Source organism: Syngnathoides biaculeatus, chromosome 6 (assembly GCF_019802595.1).
Source record: "Syngnathoides biaculeatus isolate LvHL_M chromosome 6, ASM1980259v1, whole genome shotgun sequence".
Taxonomy (NCBI): domain Eukaryota; kingdom Metazoa; phylum Chordata; class Actinopteri; order Syngnathiformes; family Syngnathidae; genus Syngnathoides; species Syngnathoides biaculeatus.
In genome coordinates, this window is record NC_084645.1 from 3,434,910 (window position 1) to 3,453,000 (window position 18,091).

The 18,091-nt window shown below is 43.6% G+C and overlaps 1 protein-coding gene across 17 annotated transcripts in view; it reads left to right on the plus strand.

Annotated features, from left to right (window-relative positions):
* Nucleotides 1–18,091, plus strand: part of sntb2 (syntrophin, beta 2) — a 120,884-nt gene that overhangs the window by 55,174 nt on the left and 47,619 nt on the right. For 14 of the 17 annotated variants that reach the window (XR_009795555.1, XR_009795559.1, XR_009795558.1 and 11 more), the window contains one exon: nucleotides 12,332–12,474. Coding sequence is in view for 11 of the 17 variants with exons in the window: in XM_061823852.1 (XP_061679836.1) it covers nucleotides 12,332–12,474 (143 nt within the window). In the remaining 6 variants the exon portion in view is untranslated. Of the gene's footprint in view, nucleotides 1–12,331; nucleotides 12,475–13,198; nucleotides 13,391–16,217; nucleotides 16,416–18,091 lie in introns of all 17 variants that reach the window. The other 3 variants (XR_009795556.1, XR_009795557.1, XR_009795560.1) reach the window with 2 other exon arrangements.

An 18,091-nucleotide genomic window follows, 5' to 3' on the forward strand; every position in this document is an offset into this window, starting at 1 on the left:
ATGTTTTGGAGACAAGGTTGTCGAGAGCAGACTTAGATGGTTCGGACATGTTCAGAGGGGAGAGAGTGAGTATATTGGGAGAAGGGTGCTGAGGATGGAGCTGCCAGGCAAAAGAGCGAGAGGAAGACAAAAGAAAAGGTTGATGGATGTTGTGAGGGAGAACATGGGGACAGTGGGTGTTAGAGAAGAAGATGCATGAGATAGGCTTAGATGGAAAAAGATGACACGCTGTGGCGACACGTAATGGGACAAGCCGAAAGTAAAAGAAGAAGTTCAACACAATGTCCCAACTTCATTATGAAATATACTTCTGACTTTATGTCTAAGTTCTTCTGTCATTCTTCTGGCTTTTAACGAATAGAAACAATTATATAATAATAATCATCAGCAATCGTTTAGTCTAATTTTATGTCAGAGAGTGTGAAAAAAAAAAGTCTTGCATAATGTATGTAAACTTCTGGTTCCAACAGTAGTTGGTCATAAAGTTCACTGAAATGTTGTCTAGATCAGGGTTTGGCAAACGTTTTGACTCGAGGGCCACATTGACATTTAAAATTTGACAAGCCGGGCAAGTAACAACCAGATGCAAGTCACAAGCGGTTGCTTACATATTAAAAGATAAGATCAACAGAGGCATTGTAGTGTTTATACTTAGATTTACTTATAAAGGGAACTGTGTTGGTTTCAAGATCACAATTTTTCCCCTGGGCATCAAAGTCTGGTGTTGGTTTGGTTGTGGCAATTCTCAGAACAACAGCTGCCAAGTGACAGGAATGTCATTTCTCGACTACAGAAAAAGCATTATCATAATTGGTAAGTTATTGGTTGGTCATCCCAACACAGGATACAGTTGCATCAACATGAACCAATAACTTAAATATTGGTGTTAAAGCAGCAACTTAGTGTAGAATTGACATGAAAACACTGAACAGTACACTACCAGGACAACTTCTCTCGACTCTTAACTGATAGATGGATGAATGCTGATTTGTGCTCCATGAAGGTAACTGTGTGGACACGTGATTGTACATGTCTAAGAAAATCCTCCTCCTCGAGTTCCCACCTTATCGTGGTGGAGGGGTTTGTGTGTCCCGATGATCTCAGGAGCTAAGTTGTCTCGGGCTCCACGTCCCTGGTAGGGTCACCCATGGCAAAAAAACTCTGAGGTGAGGGACCAGGCAAAGTACTTTTCCATAACCTCTTTGACAAATGGAAATATTGGATCTCGATTTCCCTTGCCTGGACGTTGGTCACCGGGGCCCCCCCCCCTATGGAGGCAGGCCGCACCTATGGGGCTCGGGCAGGCGCAGCCCAAAAGGGTAACAAAGGGTCCCCCTTTCCATGGGCTCACCACCTGTGTGAGGGGTCATAGGAGTTGGGTGTAATATGAGCTGAGCGGTAGCCGAAGGGTGGGGACCTTGGGGATATAATTCCTGGCTGCAGAAACTAGCTCGAGGGACATGGAAGCTGGTGCATGAGGTCGAGAAGTTCCAACCAGATAGAGTTGGACTCGCCTCTACGCAGCGCTTGGGCTCTGGTACCAGTCCTCTTAGGACGGATTGGAATCTGTTCCACTTTGGAGTTACCCATGGTGAGAGGCGCCATGGAGGCGTGGGTGTATTTATTGCCCCCCCCCCCCCCCCCCCCCCCCCCGGCTCGGCACCTGTATGTTGGGGTACACCCTGATGGATGAGAGGGGAGCCTCCATCCACCTTCAGGTGTGGGGACGGGTCTTAACTGTGGTTTGTGCCTATGGACCAAAATGCAGCCCTATGGGGGCACAAACCAGTGCAATCTGTAGGCCGGTCCCAAGCCCGGATAAATGCAGAGGGTTGCGTCAGGAAGGGCATCCGGCGTAAAAACTGTGCCAAACAAATATGAGCGTTCATCTAAAGAATCCCATACCGGATCGGTCGTGGCCCGGGTTAACAACGCCCGCCCCCGGCACTGCTAACCTGCAGGGCGTCGGTGGAAATTCAGCTACTGTGGGTCGAAGACAAAGAAGAGGAGGAAACCGGATCCAGCGTCAGAAGAAAAAGAGGAATGCACAGAGCCTACAACTGAGTGTAGGGACTTTGAATGTTGGGACTATGACAGGAAAAGCACAGGAGTTGGTTGACATGATGATTAGGAGAAAGGTTGATATTCTGTGCATCCAAGAGAGCAGGTGGAAAGGTAGTAAGGCTAGAAGTTTGGGAGCAGGGTTTAAATTATTCTACCACGGAGTAGATGGGAAGAGAAATGGAGTAGGGGTTATTTTAAGGGAAGAGCTGGCTAAGAATGTCTTGGAGGTGAAAAGAGTATCAGATCGAGTGATGAGACTAAAATTTGAAATTGAGGGTGTTATGTATAATGTGGTTAGCGGCTATGCACCACAGGTAGGATGTGACCTAGAGTTGAAAGAGAAATTCTGGAAGGAACTAGATGAAGTAGTTCTGAGCATCCCAGACAGCGAGAGAGTTGTGATTGGTGCAGATTGTAATGGACATATTGGTAAAGGAAACAGGGGCGATGAAGAAGTGATGGGTAAGTACGGCATCCAGGAAAGGAACTTTGAAGGGCAGATGGTGGTGGACTTTGCAAAAAGGATGGAGATGGCTGTAGTGAACACTTATTTCCAGAAGAGGGAGGAACACATAGTGACCTACAAGAGCGGAGGTAGAACCACGCAGGTAGATTATATTTTGTGCAGACGATGTAATCTGAAGGAGGTTACTGACTGTAAAGTAGTGGTAGGGGAGAGTGTAGCTCGACAGCATAGGATGGTAGTGTGTAGGATGACTCTGGTGGTGGGTAGGAAGATTAAGAAGACAAAGGTAGAGCAGAGAACCATGTGGTGGAAGCTGAGAAAGGAAGAATGTTGTGCGGCCTTCCGGAAAGAGGTGAGACAGGCTCTCGATGGACAACCGAAGCTCCCGGAAGACTGGACGACGACAGCCAAGGTGATCAGAGAGACAGGCAGGAGAGTACTTGGTGTGTCATCTGGTAGGAAAGGGGAGAAGGAGACTTGGTGGTGGAACCCCAAAATACAGGGAGTCATACAAGGAAAGAGATTAGCGAAGAAGAAGTGGGATACTGAGAGGACTGAGGAGAGGCGAAAGGAGTACATCGAGATGCGACGTAGGGCAAAGGTAGAGGTGGCAAAGGCTAAACAAGAGGCATATGAAGACATGTACACCAGGTTGGACACGAAAGAAGGAGAAAAGGATCTCTACAGGTTGGCCAGACAGAGGGATAGAGATGGGAAGGATGTGCAGCAGGTCAGGGTGATTAAGGATAGAGATGGAAATGTGTTGACTGGTGCCGGTAGTGTACTAAATAGATGGAAAGAATACTTTGAGAAGTTGATGAATGAAGAAAATGAGAGAGAAGGAAGAGTTGAAGAGGCAAGAGTGAAGGACCAGGAAGTGGAAATGATTACTAAGGGGGAAGTCAGAAAGGCACTACAAAGGATGAAAACTGGAAAGGCAGTTGGTCCTGATGACATACCGGGAGAGGTATGGAAGCAATTTGGAGAGATGGCTGTGGAGTTTTTGACCAACTTATTCAACAGAATACTAGCAGGCGAAAAGATGCCTGAAGAATGGAGGAAAAGTGTTCTAGTTCCCATTTTTAAGAACAAAGGGGATGTTCAGAGCTGTGGGAACTATAGAGGAATAAAGTTGATGAGCCACACAATGAAGTTATGGGAAAGAGTAGTGGAGGCTAGACTCAGGACAGAAGTAAGTATCTGCGAGCAACAGTATGGTTTCATGCCTAGAAAGAGTACCACAGATGCATTATTTGCCTTGAGGATGCTCGTGGAAAAGTACAGAGAAGGTCAGAAGGAGCTACATTGCGTCTTTGTGGACCTAGAGAAAGCCTATGACAGAGTACCAAGAGAGGAACTGTGGTACTGCATGCGTAAGTCTGGTGTGGCAGAGAAGTATGTTAAAATAGTACAGGACATGTATGATGGCAGCAGAACAATGGTGAGGTGTGCCTTAGGTGTGACAGAGGAATTTAAGGTGGAGGTGGGACTGCATCAGGGATCAGCTCTGAGCCCCTTCCTATTTGCAGTGGTAATGGATAGGCTGACAGATGAGGTTAGACTGGAATCCCCTTGGACCATGATGTTCGCAGATGATATTGTCATATGCAGTGAAAGCAGGGAGCATCCAGAGGAACAATTGGAAAGATGGAGACATGCACTGGAAAGGAGAGGAATGAAGATTAGCCGAAGTAAAACAATATATGTGCGTGAATGAGAAAAGTGGAGGGGGAAGAGTGAGGCTACAGGGAGAAGAGATAGCGAGGGTCGACGACTTCAAATACTTGGGGTCAACAATACAGAGCAATGGAGAGTGTGGTCAGGAAGTGAAGAAACGGGTCCAAGCAGGTTGGAACAGCTGGCGAAAGGTGTCCGGTGTGTTATGTGACAGAAGAGTGTCTGCTAGGATGAAGGGCAAAGTTTACAAAACAGTGGTGAGGCCGGCCATGATGTACGGATTAGAGACAGTGGCACTGAAGAAACAACAGGAATCTGAACTGGAGGTGGCAGAAATGAAGAGGTTGAGGTTCTCGCTCGGAGTGACCAGGTTGGATAGGATTAGAAATGAGCTCATTAGAGGGACAGCCAAAGCTGGATGTTTTGGAGACAAGATTCGAGAGAGCAGACTTCGATGGTTTGGACATGTTCAGAGGCGAGAGAGTGAGTATATTGGTAGAAGGATGCTGAGGATGGAGCTCCCAGGCAAAAGAGCGAGAGGAAGACCAAAGAGAAGGTTTATGGATGTGGTGAGGGAAGACATGAGGGCAGTTGGGGTTAGAGAGGAAGATGCAGGAGATAGGCTATGATGGCAAAAGATGACACGCTGTGGCGACCCCTAACGGGACAAGCCGAAAGGAAAAGAAGAAGAAGAAGAAGTGCCTATGGACCAAACAGCAGTTCAGAGTACCCACCCTTTTTGGAGTCCTTAAAGGGAGTGCTAGAGAACGCTCCCTCTTGGGACTCCATCATTCTGCTGGGAGACTTCAATGCCAACGTGGGCAATGACGGTGAGACCTGGAAGGGTGTGATTGGAAAAGGGTGTGATTGTCGTGGCAGCAACGGCCCATACGTTGGTGGACAACAACAGTCAAGCCAAACGAGTTCTATCGGGCATTTTGGGCCTTTGGGACTCCTGAGGCACCTGATAGGTACTAGCTGGCCAAGCGGAATGCAGCATTGGTGGTCACTGGGGCCTTAACCTGGGCGGGGGAGGAGTTCAGTGAGGCCATGGAGAAGAATTTCAAGATGGCTTTGAGGAAATTCTGGTCCACTGTCCGGCGTATCAGAGCGGGAAACAGTGCACCATCAACACTGTGTATAGTGAGGTTGGGGCACTGCTGACCTCAACTTGGGACGTTGTTAGTCGGGAAAATATTTCAAAAAACTCAATTCCACGGACACTCTTTCCCATGAGGAGGCAGAGTCTGGTTTCTCAGGGGCGAGCTCTTCTATATCTTGGTTTTTAAAAAGGAGGACTGGAGCGTGCGTTCCAACTACATGGGGATCACACCCCTCAGCCTCCCTGGTCAGGGCTATTCGGGGGTGCTGGAGAGGAGGGTCCATCGTGAAGTTGAATATCGGATTCAAAAGAAGCAATGTGGTTTTCATTCTGGCTGTGGAACAGTGGACCAGTTCTACACCCTCGGCAGGATCCTCGAGGGTGCATGGGAGTGACATACTAACTCTCTCACCTCTGAATATGTCCAAACCATCAAAATCTGCTCTCTCTCACCTTGTCTCCAAAACATCCAACTTTGGCTGTCCCTCTGAGCTAATTTCTTATCCTGTCCAACCTGTTCACACCAAGCCAGAACCTCAACATCTTCATTTCTGCTACCTCAAGTTCTGCTTCCTGTTGTTTCCTCAGTGCCACCGTCTTTAATCCGTACATCATGGCCGGCCTCACCACTGTTTTGTAAACTTTGCCCTTCGTCCTAGTGGAGACTCTTCTGTCACATAGAAGACCACCTTCCGCCAACTGTTCCACGCCGCCTGGACCCGTTTCTTCACTTCCTTACCATACTCTCCATTGCTCTGTATTGTTGACCCCAAGTATTTGAAGTCGTCCACTTTTGCTATCTCTTCTCCCTGGAGCTTCACTCTTCCCCCACAGCACCTCTCATTCATGCACATATACACTGTTTTACTTCGGCTAATCTTCATACCTCTCCTTTCCAGTGCGTGCCTCCATCTTTGTAATCGTCCCTCCAGCTGATCCCTGCTTTCACTGCAGATCACAATATTATCATTGTCCAAGGAGAATCCAGTCTATCCTAATCTCTCAGCCTATCCATTATTACAGCAAACAGGAAGGGGCTCAGGGCGGATCCCTGATGCAGTCCCACCTCCACCTTAAATTCTTCTGACACACCTACACAGCACATCTCACCGCTGTTCTGCTGTCCTCATACATGTCCTGTACTATCCTAACATATTTCTCCGCCACATCGGACTTGCGCATGCAGTACGACAGTTCCTCTCTTGGTACTCTGTCATAGACTTTCTCTCAATCTACAAAGACACAATGTAGCTCCTTCTGACCTTCTCTGTACTTTTCCACGAGTATCCTCAAGGCAAATAATGCATCTGTGGTACTCTTTCTCGGCATGATACCATACTGTTGCGCACATATACTTACTTCTCACTTGAGTCTAGCCTCCGCTACTCTTTCCCTTAACTTCATTGTGTGGCTCATCATCTTTATTCCTCTGTGGTTTCCACAGTTCTGAACGTCGCCATTGTTCTTAAAAATGGGAACGAGTACACTTTTTCTCCATTCTTCTGGCATCTTCTCTCGCACGCTAACATTCGATTGATTACGTTTGTCAATAACTCCACAGCCACCTCTCCAAATTGCTTCCATACCTCCAGTGGTATGTCATCAAGACCAACTGTCTTTTCATTTTTCATCGTGTTCAGTGCCTTTCTAACTTCCCCCTTACTAATCATTGTCACTTCCTGGTCATTCATGCTTGTCTCTTCTACTCTTCCTTCTCTCCCATTTTCTTCATTCATTAACTTCTCAAAGTACTCTTTCCATCTACCGAGCACACTACTGGCATCAGTCCAACATATTTCCATAGCTATCCTGTCCTGTCCTATTGCTGTCACCGATTTTGTTCAAAACTTTTATGGACAGAATTTCTAGGCACAGCTGAGGTGTAGATTTCTGTCCGATTTGGTGGGATCATCATTGCATCTCTGTCCTTTGCAGATTATGTGATTCTGTTGGCTTCATTAAGCAGTGATCTCGAACACTCACTAGAGCGGTTCTCAGCCAAGTGTGAAGTGGCTGGAATGAGAACGAGCACCTTCAAATCTTCCACCATGGTCCTCAGTCGGAAAAGGCTGGCGTGTCCTCTCCGGTTCGGGAATGAGATCCTCCCCCAAGTGGAGGAGTTCAGGTATCTTGGGGTCTTTTTCACGAGTAAGAGAAGAATGAAGCGGGAGGTCGACAGACTGATTGGTGCAGCGTCTGCAGTGATGCAGACTTTGTACCGGTCCGTTGTGGTAAAGGTGGAGCTAAGTCAAAAGGTGAATCTCTCAATTTACCAGTCAATCTACGTTCCTACCCTCACCTTTGGTCACGAGTTGTAGATTGAATAAGATCCCGGATACACTGGCCGAAATGAGTTTCTTTCGCAGAGTGTCTGGGATCTTCCTTAGAGATAGGGTGAGAAGCTTGGTCATCTGGGAGGGGCTCAGTGTTGAGCCGCTGCTCCTCTGCAATGAGAGGAACCAGATGAGGTGGCTGGGACATCTGATACGGATTCCTCCCAGACTTCTCCCTGGTGAGATTTTTTTGGGCACGTCCCACCGGAAAGACACCCCGGGGACGACCCAGGACACGCTGGAGAGACTGTCTCTGAGCTGGGCTGGGATCCCCTCGGGATCCCTCTGGAAGAGCTGGATGAAGTCTGGGTATCTCTGCTCAAGCTATTACCCCTGCCACGTGACCCAGAAACACGGTCGATGGATGGATGGATGGAGAGAATCCTTCAGTGTGACACTCCTTAGATTTATGACAGCCCACTGCATTGCTCACTTAACGTGCTAGTAAAACTATTTTTTTTAATGTAAATTAAAAAAGTACGTGAGCCGCGAAGTAGAGAGGGACGACTGTAGTTCATAAAGTTCCTTAAAGAGTTTCTCTTTCACCTCTAGGTTTCTCCTTCTACGTCTGGGGCATAGCCGCTAATCACATTATACATAACACCCTCAATTTTATGTTTCAGCCTCATCACACAATCTAATACTCTTTTCACCTCCAAGATATTCTTAAAATAACCCGTACTGCATTTCAATTCCCATCTACAACATGGTAAAAATAATTTAAACCCTTCCCCTTCACTTCTTGCCTTATGTCCTTTCCACTTAAACACACAATATATCAAGCAACTCCTGAGATTTTCCTGTCATAGTCTCATCATTCAAAGTCCTCACATTAAATCCTAGACTGCTCCCCTTTTCTTTCTGCTAAATAACCATCTTGCCACTTCTCCTTCGTTACTATGCTGACTTATCATTCAATAAAAAAGCAAAGCAAATGCATTTGTATAACACATTTCATACACAAGTTAACTCAATGTGCTATTCATGATTAAAAGCATTTACAAACAAAGACTCCATGAATAATTATTGTTGTGATGAGACAGTGTGTGGATCCTACAGCAAGTCGACAGAGTAGATAAGGGATTGGGAACCTTTTCGACTGAGAGGGCCATAAAGGGCAAATATTTTGAAATGTATTTTCAAAAGAGCCTTACAGTATTTTAAAAGCTAAGTACCGGTGTGTATTTATGTTAGACACTTTTAGAGTACAATAAGTCTGAATTATTTTCAATAATGTTACGCTGTTGCTCACCAATGTTAACAAAATATCTTATTACCATTAATACGACAGCTCGTGGTGCAGTGATTTGCTGATGGCTTTGAAGTTCAAACATCATCAGATTAAGCTTCATGTAGGCGTTGAGACTTTGTTGACAACTTGTCGCCATCTTGTCGATATTGCATTGTTTGTTTCCGTGAGTAGGCATTTCACTTCGTCTTCGTTACGACGTAGCGTAGTTCTTTCATCGATCCAACTTGTATCATGGGGAAGTGCATTTTTCAAGATGCTTGGGTTGAAAGTAAGGAGTTTGGGAGCTGGGTTCGTCGAGATCCAAAAGATCGGCACATGTTTTACTGCCATCTGTGCAAGCAGAATTACCAGCTTGAAAAGATGGGCGTCAAAGCGCTGGAGTCGCACCGGAAAAACAGGAGACACGCTGATTTGGCGAAGACTCTCTAATCTTCCGTTGGTATGAATCTGTTTCTAAAATATCAAGATAGTGAAGCATCAACTTCAGGCAGTGGTACTAGCAGTGCATGGACAGTTGTCCAGTCATCGTTTTCAACCAGCCGGAAGTCAGGCTTTATGAACGTAGTTCAATACACGAAGACGGACTCGTTAAAGGCAGAGATCGTGTGGACTTTAAAAGTGATCTGCAGCCATTACAGTTACAAATCTTGTGAAAATAATTCCAAAGTGTTTGCAGTCATGTTCCCAGTGACATTGCTAAAAACTACCACTGTGGGGAAAGGAAGACTTCGTACCTGGCTACATTTGGCATCGCTGCCCACTTTTCATCTCTCCTGCCTCAAAGCCAAAAAAGCCAGAATAGAGACTGACATATCTACGCTTATTGAGAAGGCTGACAGGCTGTGTGAGGAGGCAGAAGAAAAGAGGAATCTGAGGTTTATCACAGAGGCCAATGCATTCAGAGGCAGAGCAAAGGACAAGAGAGCCACTTTGGCACTTCTGCAGCAACAAATAGAGGAGGCACTGGGTAGGCTCAAGGAGCTAGACTAGGTGTGCTGAGACAGACATCAGTAGAAGACATTTGTGTATATAGTTGCAATTGTAGTTAGAATCTGTTTTTCTGTAGACTGTTATGTGAAGACATTGACAATGGTCATATCAATGAGAACTACCACAAGGGGCGACATGTGATCACTATCACAGGTACTGAGGTACTGGAACATTTGATGAACCAAGAATGGTTGATGCCACCATTGGGTGAGTCTTTTTTCCTTACTCTTGATTTCCCACGATGGCCCTAAATTTTTCGTGTCAGCCCTAAATTTTTCGTGTCAGCCCCTAAGAATGCCCCTAAAAAGCCCTTAATTTTTTTGGGTCAGACTGAGTATGAACCCTGTATTGCCTGCAATTTCATTTGCTGATGTCACACTGGGACAGTCGCCATTGAGAGATGCTGCGCCACCTGCTATGGGAAATGAACAAGAGAGATTTTCGGATTTTTCTGATGCCCCCTCTGACACGAAAGCTCTTTTGGAAGAAGAGAACATCTCACAATCGAGTAAAGTGACCGGGGCAATATTACCCTATCGTTTCCAGCCATATTTAAATGATATGCGGATCACTTCTAGCTAACAACAGACTCCTTGACAGACAGACGAGGAATCTAATGAAATATTCAAAATGACAGGGCTCTACAGTAATTGTTCGATTTTTCAAGTCTTGTGTGTGTAGCGTACTCAGGAGGACCCATGCCGGGCAAAATAACTACTTTATGGGTGCCTAGACACCGGTGGGTGGTGTGGGGAAGAGCTCCCTTCTCCTCTCTGCACGCAGCCAAACCACCTCCTCACCCGATCCACCTCTGCGCCAAGGCTAACGCTGGTGGCCGGCGGACGACAAGAACGCTGGGCTCACCAGCGGACGACAAGAGCGCCAGGCCACCGGCGGACAACAACACCAGCCCAGGCACATCGACACATTTAGCACCCCTGACTTACGTACTTTATGAAGTTATTATGACGATCTTATGTTACGTTCTGAGACAAGGATTATGTCGTCGGACACAGACAGAGCTTTTTACTATTGCTGCTTTCAGAGAAACTTTTCGAGTTTGGTGATTATACGTCTAGTTAGCTAGTTAGCTCGTGTTCCACATCAACTAAACTGTCTTTGTACTTCTATTTTGTTGTTTTGTGTTGTATTGTGAGTCATTAAATGGTCTTAAACGCAATACAAGTGCTTTGTTATACGTTGCCGGTTTGACCAAGGGGATTTATTCTGAATTCACACGTAATTTATGCTATAAACTGTTAGACAAATTAGTCCCCCGCAACTATTATTTTTCATAATAGCTCTATACACACCTACCTGCCATTTAGAACCCACAAAATTCTTGTCCTTTGCACCTGTGCAATCCATTTTTCATGACGAGCCGGGTGTTTTGGAAAAGAGTGAAGAGCAAATCCATCCTCCTCAGTGTTTGGGCAATATCCAGCAATACAACGAGCCAGCATTTTGGCACACTCGCAGAAAAAAAACAGCTATTTTCCTGCCAGTAAAACTGGTATAAATACATTAACCCACAAGTGTGGGCATCTGCAAAAAAACATCACTTCCAGGTTCTTCTCCAACATTAATGCCTCAAGAGTATTTTCATGGCAGGAGATGCAAAAATCCATATACGACAACATCCTGAAATGTGGTGGAAAAAAACAGATGGGTTAATTCCGACTGATTTTTTTTTTTTAAATGAAAAACATACTAAAAACTAAGTTTTACATCTCAGTTGACCTTTACGCATAGCTTCATTGGCTCACATTATTTAGCCAATAGTTCACTACAGCGAACGTCATCGTAAATTTGAGGAACAGGAGAAGGGCTCCTGTTCAACAGATCAAGCACACAGTAGCTGGGTTTGCATGTTGACATTTTTTGTCATTCCGATTATTCCAACTAGAGATCTCTGGTCACCTGTTTACATAATGTGCATTACATTTAATCAGAACAGCCGTGTGACGTGCACTTCAATATGAACATTATTTATTAAAATGTAAGTCTGTTGTCCATTCACCACAATTGTTGGGATTGTCAGAAAAGAGGCAAAAATGTTTTTCATTGTTTTCCTACTGAAAAGTAAAGGTATGCAAATGTCTTATCTTATTTAAACAAAGATAATCATTCTGCTTTCATGGAGCACCCCAGAAATGAGAGAATATTGACTGGTGAGAGGCTGAAACGGACATTTTTAAAATCACCAAGGTTTCTTCACAATAAATTGATTCTCAAAATATTTGATTGATTTGATAATTTGTTGTTGATTATTTGCTGCACCTTATAACAACTCAAATCAAACAGCCAATAAAATTTGCTTACAGAATTTACGCCCAACCAGCAACACATTGTAGACTGACCCGAGACCTGTTTTGGATTTTGAAAAGGCTGCTGTAAAGCAATATATTATCCCCAAAACCTTGTTGACTTTGTTTCACGCTCCTTAGGTAAATTTGGAAGGCGGACGGCAACAGCACAGACCGGTTGTTATGGCACTTACGGAAAAGGACATTTTACTCTTTGAGTCTGTGCCACGGGATAGAGAATCATGGGCGTTGCCTTTGCTTACTCATCCACTCCTTGCCACAAGGTAAGACCATTTGAAAGACTGGTGATTTATTTACTCTGCTACCAAAAAGTTTTCACACCCCATCACTTGATCTATAGTTTGCTGTTATAGATGTATAGTAATCCTCTCATCATCGATTTCCATAGCCGGATTGCTACGTACTAATGCAACATGGACCTATGAAGGAAAAAAAAAAAATGACAGCATGCATTAGTACAGTACTGTAGCGGGAAGCCGCATTGGCAGGGTATAATGCGGTATCCCCAGCAAGACGACATGGACCAATGAAGCCAAAATAAATAAATAAAAACATCAACATACATTAGTAGAGTACTGTACTATATATTATGAGGGAAGGCAATGCGGTATCCCTGCCGCGGTGACATGGACCAATGAAGCAAAAACCAAAAAAAAAAAAAAAAAAAAAAAATGCCATTTGCCCCTACTTCGTGGTTTTTCCCCTTTTGCAGGTGCGTCTGGTACCAATTAATCGTGAAAAACAAGGGTTTACTGTATTCTAAAGATGGTTTGAGTATATGGCACTCACCTTTAGTGACCATATGATTCTTGTTCACCTCTCTCACCAAGGCCCTTCTTCCCCAGTTACTCATCTTGTTCAGAAGGCCCGCTTTAGGAAAGGTCCTGATTGTTCCAAATTACTTTTTTGTTGGATTGGCAAATAATCGAGACCACAGTGATTTGCAGGACCTTCATTGCTGCTGAAACTCTTTGTATCCTTCCGTAGATTTGTACCGTGACACAATCCAGGCTTGGAGGTCTGCAGACAGTTTCTTAGGCATCATTCCTTGGTTTCTGCTCAGACATCTTCTGCCAACTGAGACCTTGTTTAGACATGTTTAATCAACTGAATTTATCACAGGCTCCGTTCAAGTTGTAGAAGCATCTCAAGGATAAGTGGAAATCACATGACCCAGAGGTTTGTGCCATAGCAAAGGGTGTGAATATTTACGTACCCATTATGTCTGAATGTGTATGCTTTCTTTTTTAATATATCAACCCAAATGGTTTTTTTTTGGGCCCTGTTCTGCTGTTAGATCAAACAGAATTGAGGATCTGTATGCCTTTTAAAGCAGAACAGTTTTAATGTCACAGTGGAGTCTCTAACCTTCCACTTTGATTTTTTTATTGTTATCATTGATGTTTGTTGAGAGTTAGTCAATCAGTCAAATAGAACAAAGTTTCTGGAGAGGGGAGAGAAAAAAATATATCAGACAAAGCACTCGTTATGAACGGGATTAAAAAAGTAAGTCATACATATCCACTCCATGTATTATCCTGAATCAGATGCACCTGTGTGAGGTCGTTAGCTGCATAAAGACACCTGTCCACCCCATACAATCAGTAAGACTCAAACTTGTAACATAGCCAAGACCAAAGAGCTGTCCAAAGATACCATAGACAAAATTGTACAACTCCACACGGCTGGAAAGGGCTACAGAGAAATTGCCAAGCAGCTTGGTGAAAAAAAGTCACTGTTGGATCAATCATTAGAAAATGGAAGAAGCTAAACATGACGGTCAATCTGCCTCATGCAAGATATAACCTCATGGGGTCTCAAAGATCCTTAGAAAGGTGAGGAATCAACCCAGGACTACACGACAGGACTTGGTCAATGACCTGAAAAAAGCTGGGAACACCGTTTCCAAGGTGACTGTTGGTCATCCACTAAGACGTCATGGTTTGAAATCATTCATAGCAAAGAAAAGTTCCCCTGCTTAAACCAGCACATGTCAAGGCCCGTCTTAAGTTTAACAATGACCATTTGGATGATACAGAGGAGACATGGGAGAAAGTTTTGTGGATGAGACCAAAAGTGAACTTTTTGGTCATAATTCCACCAATCGTGTTTGGAGGAAGACGAATAATGAGTTCCATCCCAAGAACACCCCGAATACTAATGTGAAGTATGGGGGTGGTAGCATCATGGTTTGGGGGTGTTTTTCTGCAAATGGAACACGACAAATGCACTGTATTAAGGAGAGGATGACCGCGGCGATGTACTGTGAGATTTGGGGGAACAACCTCTTTCCCATCTGTCTGAGCATTGAAGATGGGTCGTGGCTGGGTTTTTCAACATGACGATGATTCGAAGCTCACAGCCAAGAGTGGGTTCGTAAGAAGCATATCAAGGTTCTGGTCTGGCCTAGCCAGTCTACAGACCTAAACCCAATCGAAAATCTTTGTTGGGAGCTGAAACTCCGTGTTTCTCAGCAACAGCTCAGAAACCTGTCTGATCTAGAGAAGATCTGTGTGGAGGAGTGGGCCAAAATCCCTCCTGTAGTGTGTACAAACCTGGTGAACAATGACAGGACATTTGACCTCTGTAATTTCAAACAAAGGTGACTGTACCAATTATTAACATTAATCATGTTGCAGTCTATTTGTTCCAGTTATAGCCAAGAATTTCACTACCCATTTTGGTCTCACCATTTGATGAGGTGTTTTAATTAGTTCGCCCAATTATAGTTTAAAGTTTGGTCCATTTAGGCCTTCCTCCTGTTTGCTTTCTTGAAGAGTGGCTAGACTGATTCAGTTTTTTCCATTTTTGAATAAATAATTATTAAAGCTGAATGTAAGATTTGAAACCATTTAATTTTTTTCAGGTAAGGTTTCCATTTTTGTTGGAGCTATTGTTTCTAGGAATGATAAAGGAAACTTATTCCAGTTTCTTAAATCAGCAAAAAAAAAATTCCGAAGTGATGCGTAATTTAGATTAGCTCTTTGAGTACTGATGAGATATTAATGCCTAAATATTTGATTTGATCTGCAGGAGTCCATAGGTTTTCTGTGTTTGGTAGGATTGTTGATTTTTTTGCAGTTACTAGAATAGTCTATTTATAAAAATGACTTAAGACTGCCTGAAGAGAATATTCGGGTTCCTGCTTTGTGAAGTAATCCTATTTGTGGTGAATGTCACTTTCTGCAAATTGTACAATGTTACTATCCAATGTACGAATGACTCTCCAAAGCCAAATGTGCAAAGTACTGCAAACAAAAAAGACAAATTAACATTATCGAAAGCTTTCCCTGCAATAAGTGCTACAATAATTGCATTTATGTTTTTACACTGTGACATGGTTGTTCAATTTAACAGATGTCTGACATTATTTTTGGAACTTATTGTGGACAAATGTCAGAAAATATATCTGCACTTTGTCTTTCTGGGATATTTTTTAAAAAAAGACAACTATAATCAAGTCGGCTTTAGAATAAGTCTTTAACATAGCAAAATGTGGAAAACATGAAGTGGTTTGACTTTTTTCTGGTGTTATTGTTTATACTGCCTCAGTGTTCACAATGTCATATGAAAAGCAGATACCGTATTTTCCGGACTATACATCGCTCTGGAGTACAAGTCGCACCAGCCATGAAATGCATTAAAAAAAAGAAAAAAAACATATAAGTTGCACTGAAGTATAAGTCATATTTTTGGTGAGCAATTTAAAATAAAAATAGAACAGAGGCAACAACAGACTAAACGGTATGCTTACATGACATGACACAACTGAGAACTTGCCTGGTATGTTAACATAACATTGTTATATGTGTGTGTGTGTATTTTTATTCTTTATTTTCATTTTACCTTGTACTTTAAATTTGTTATGACGCAAATCTTTGTGACACTATTTCCCTTCATACTTTTAATTTTGACGCAAATCCTTTGTGATGTGGTTTCCTTTCATCCTCTTGGGTCATTGTGACACGGTCCTTTGTAATGTGGAATTCTGAAATGTTCCGAGGAGTGCCTATATAAGGACGAGAAAGACCATCAATGAGGCCTCTTACGACGTCACCGCTGCTCTGGGACAAAGTACACTGTTTGGAACCAACTACACAAATGCCTGCTGCCTTTCGTTTTTGGACATCTCTGGAACATTCGCTAAATTGGAATACCCATTGGAAAGAACATTATCCTGTTAGAGAACATTCGTTCAACACTGGTGAATATTCGCTGTTTTGGCTCGACTACTCTGTGAACTTGTATTTTGTGTTAGCTATTAGCTATTTTATCGTGTTTGTGTTTTATTGATGTGTGTGAGATTTAAATTGTTTTAAACGCAATATAACTGCCTTGTCATATTTTGCTGGTTTGAACAAAGAGGACGTTAGTCTAAAGTCACACGTAACAAAATTACGAGTTATTCCAATACCTATAGCATAAATAACATACTAAGAAGTTTACCAAAACTATCTGTGTCACTCCAAATACCCGATACCTAAAATCCAATGAAATCTTCATCCTCTGTGTCACTTTTCATCAACTCCGCTAACACCGGAGGTAGAAGATGCGGCGCTTCCTCTTCTGCGTCGCTTAAGTCAGACTCATCGTCAGTTGCAGTTACAACTAGCCTATTCCAGCTTTTCTGAATCCCGACAGGATGGTTTTTGTTGTCACTTAGTCGAGCCATCCAATGACTTCCCGGAAAGTTGCATGGCGGATTCACCCTGAAGCGGTGCTCTCCATCCGCCATCCACTGCTCCTACAGCAGGGGTCGGGAACCAATGGCTCGCAAGCCTTACCTGGCTCTTTTGGTGGTTGCATATGGCTCGCGGGGCCCTCATAATGACATACTGTACGTGTGATTTCTGTCGTGCAGGCGAAGTAAATGACGCAGAGAAGGTTTGTCCTTGAGGGGTTGCTGTTGTTTGGAGCTGCAGGCAACGCAAATTACACACAGTTTCTCCTCGTGGGGTTGCCGTAGTCCACAGGCTTCAGGTCGTACGCCAATCATGTCGGAACAACTGCGTTTATTTGTAATTATGGAAATGCTTTTCACAAAGGTTGCTCAAAAAAAAAAAAAAAACGAGTACCGAAATTTTCAACAAGAATGGAGAGCCTTTGCGGAGAGGGAGGGTTCTGCTGTGTGTGTACATTCACAGATGGGGAGTATGCCAAAGCGTTCGTCCTCGATGTTCCCAATAAACATTTTGCCTAAAAACAAAATAATCAAACGAATAAAAGACTCTTTGGTGCAGGCAGCATGGGATTGATTCCCCCTCAGTGATGGTGTCGGTATCTGCCCTGCAACTGGCTGGCGACCAGTTTGGGGTGTAGTCTGCCTTTCGCCCGAATTCAGCTGGGATAGGCTCCAGCTCTCTGCCTGGATAAATACAGAGGGGTTGCATCAGGAAGGGCATCCAGCGTAGAAACTTTACCAAACAAATATGAGCATTCCGTAAGCATTTCTTTCATGTATTCAGGACCTAAACCATTTTGTGTTTTATAGACCAGTAGCAGTAAAGTTCTGCTAATATATTCTAACGCTGACTGGAAGCCAGTGTAAGGACTTTAGATTTGGAGTTATATTCTCTGACCTCTTTGTTCTGGTCAAAACCCAAGCTGAATGAACTGCAGCTCTTTTACACTCTTTTTGCGGAATCCATCAGAAGACCATTACAGTAGTCAAGTCAACTTGACATAAAAGCATTGATGAGCTTTTCTTGGTCTGGTTGACACATACAAACCTTCACTATAGATATGTTCTTCTGATGGTAAAAGGCAGTTTTTGTGATTGACTTGTGATGAATGTTGAAAGTCAGGTCGAAATCAATCAAAACACCAAGGTTTCAGACTTGGTTTATGGTTTTTAAAGATGGTGAGTCCAGGTGTTTACGA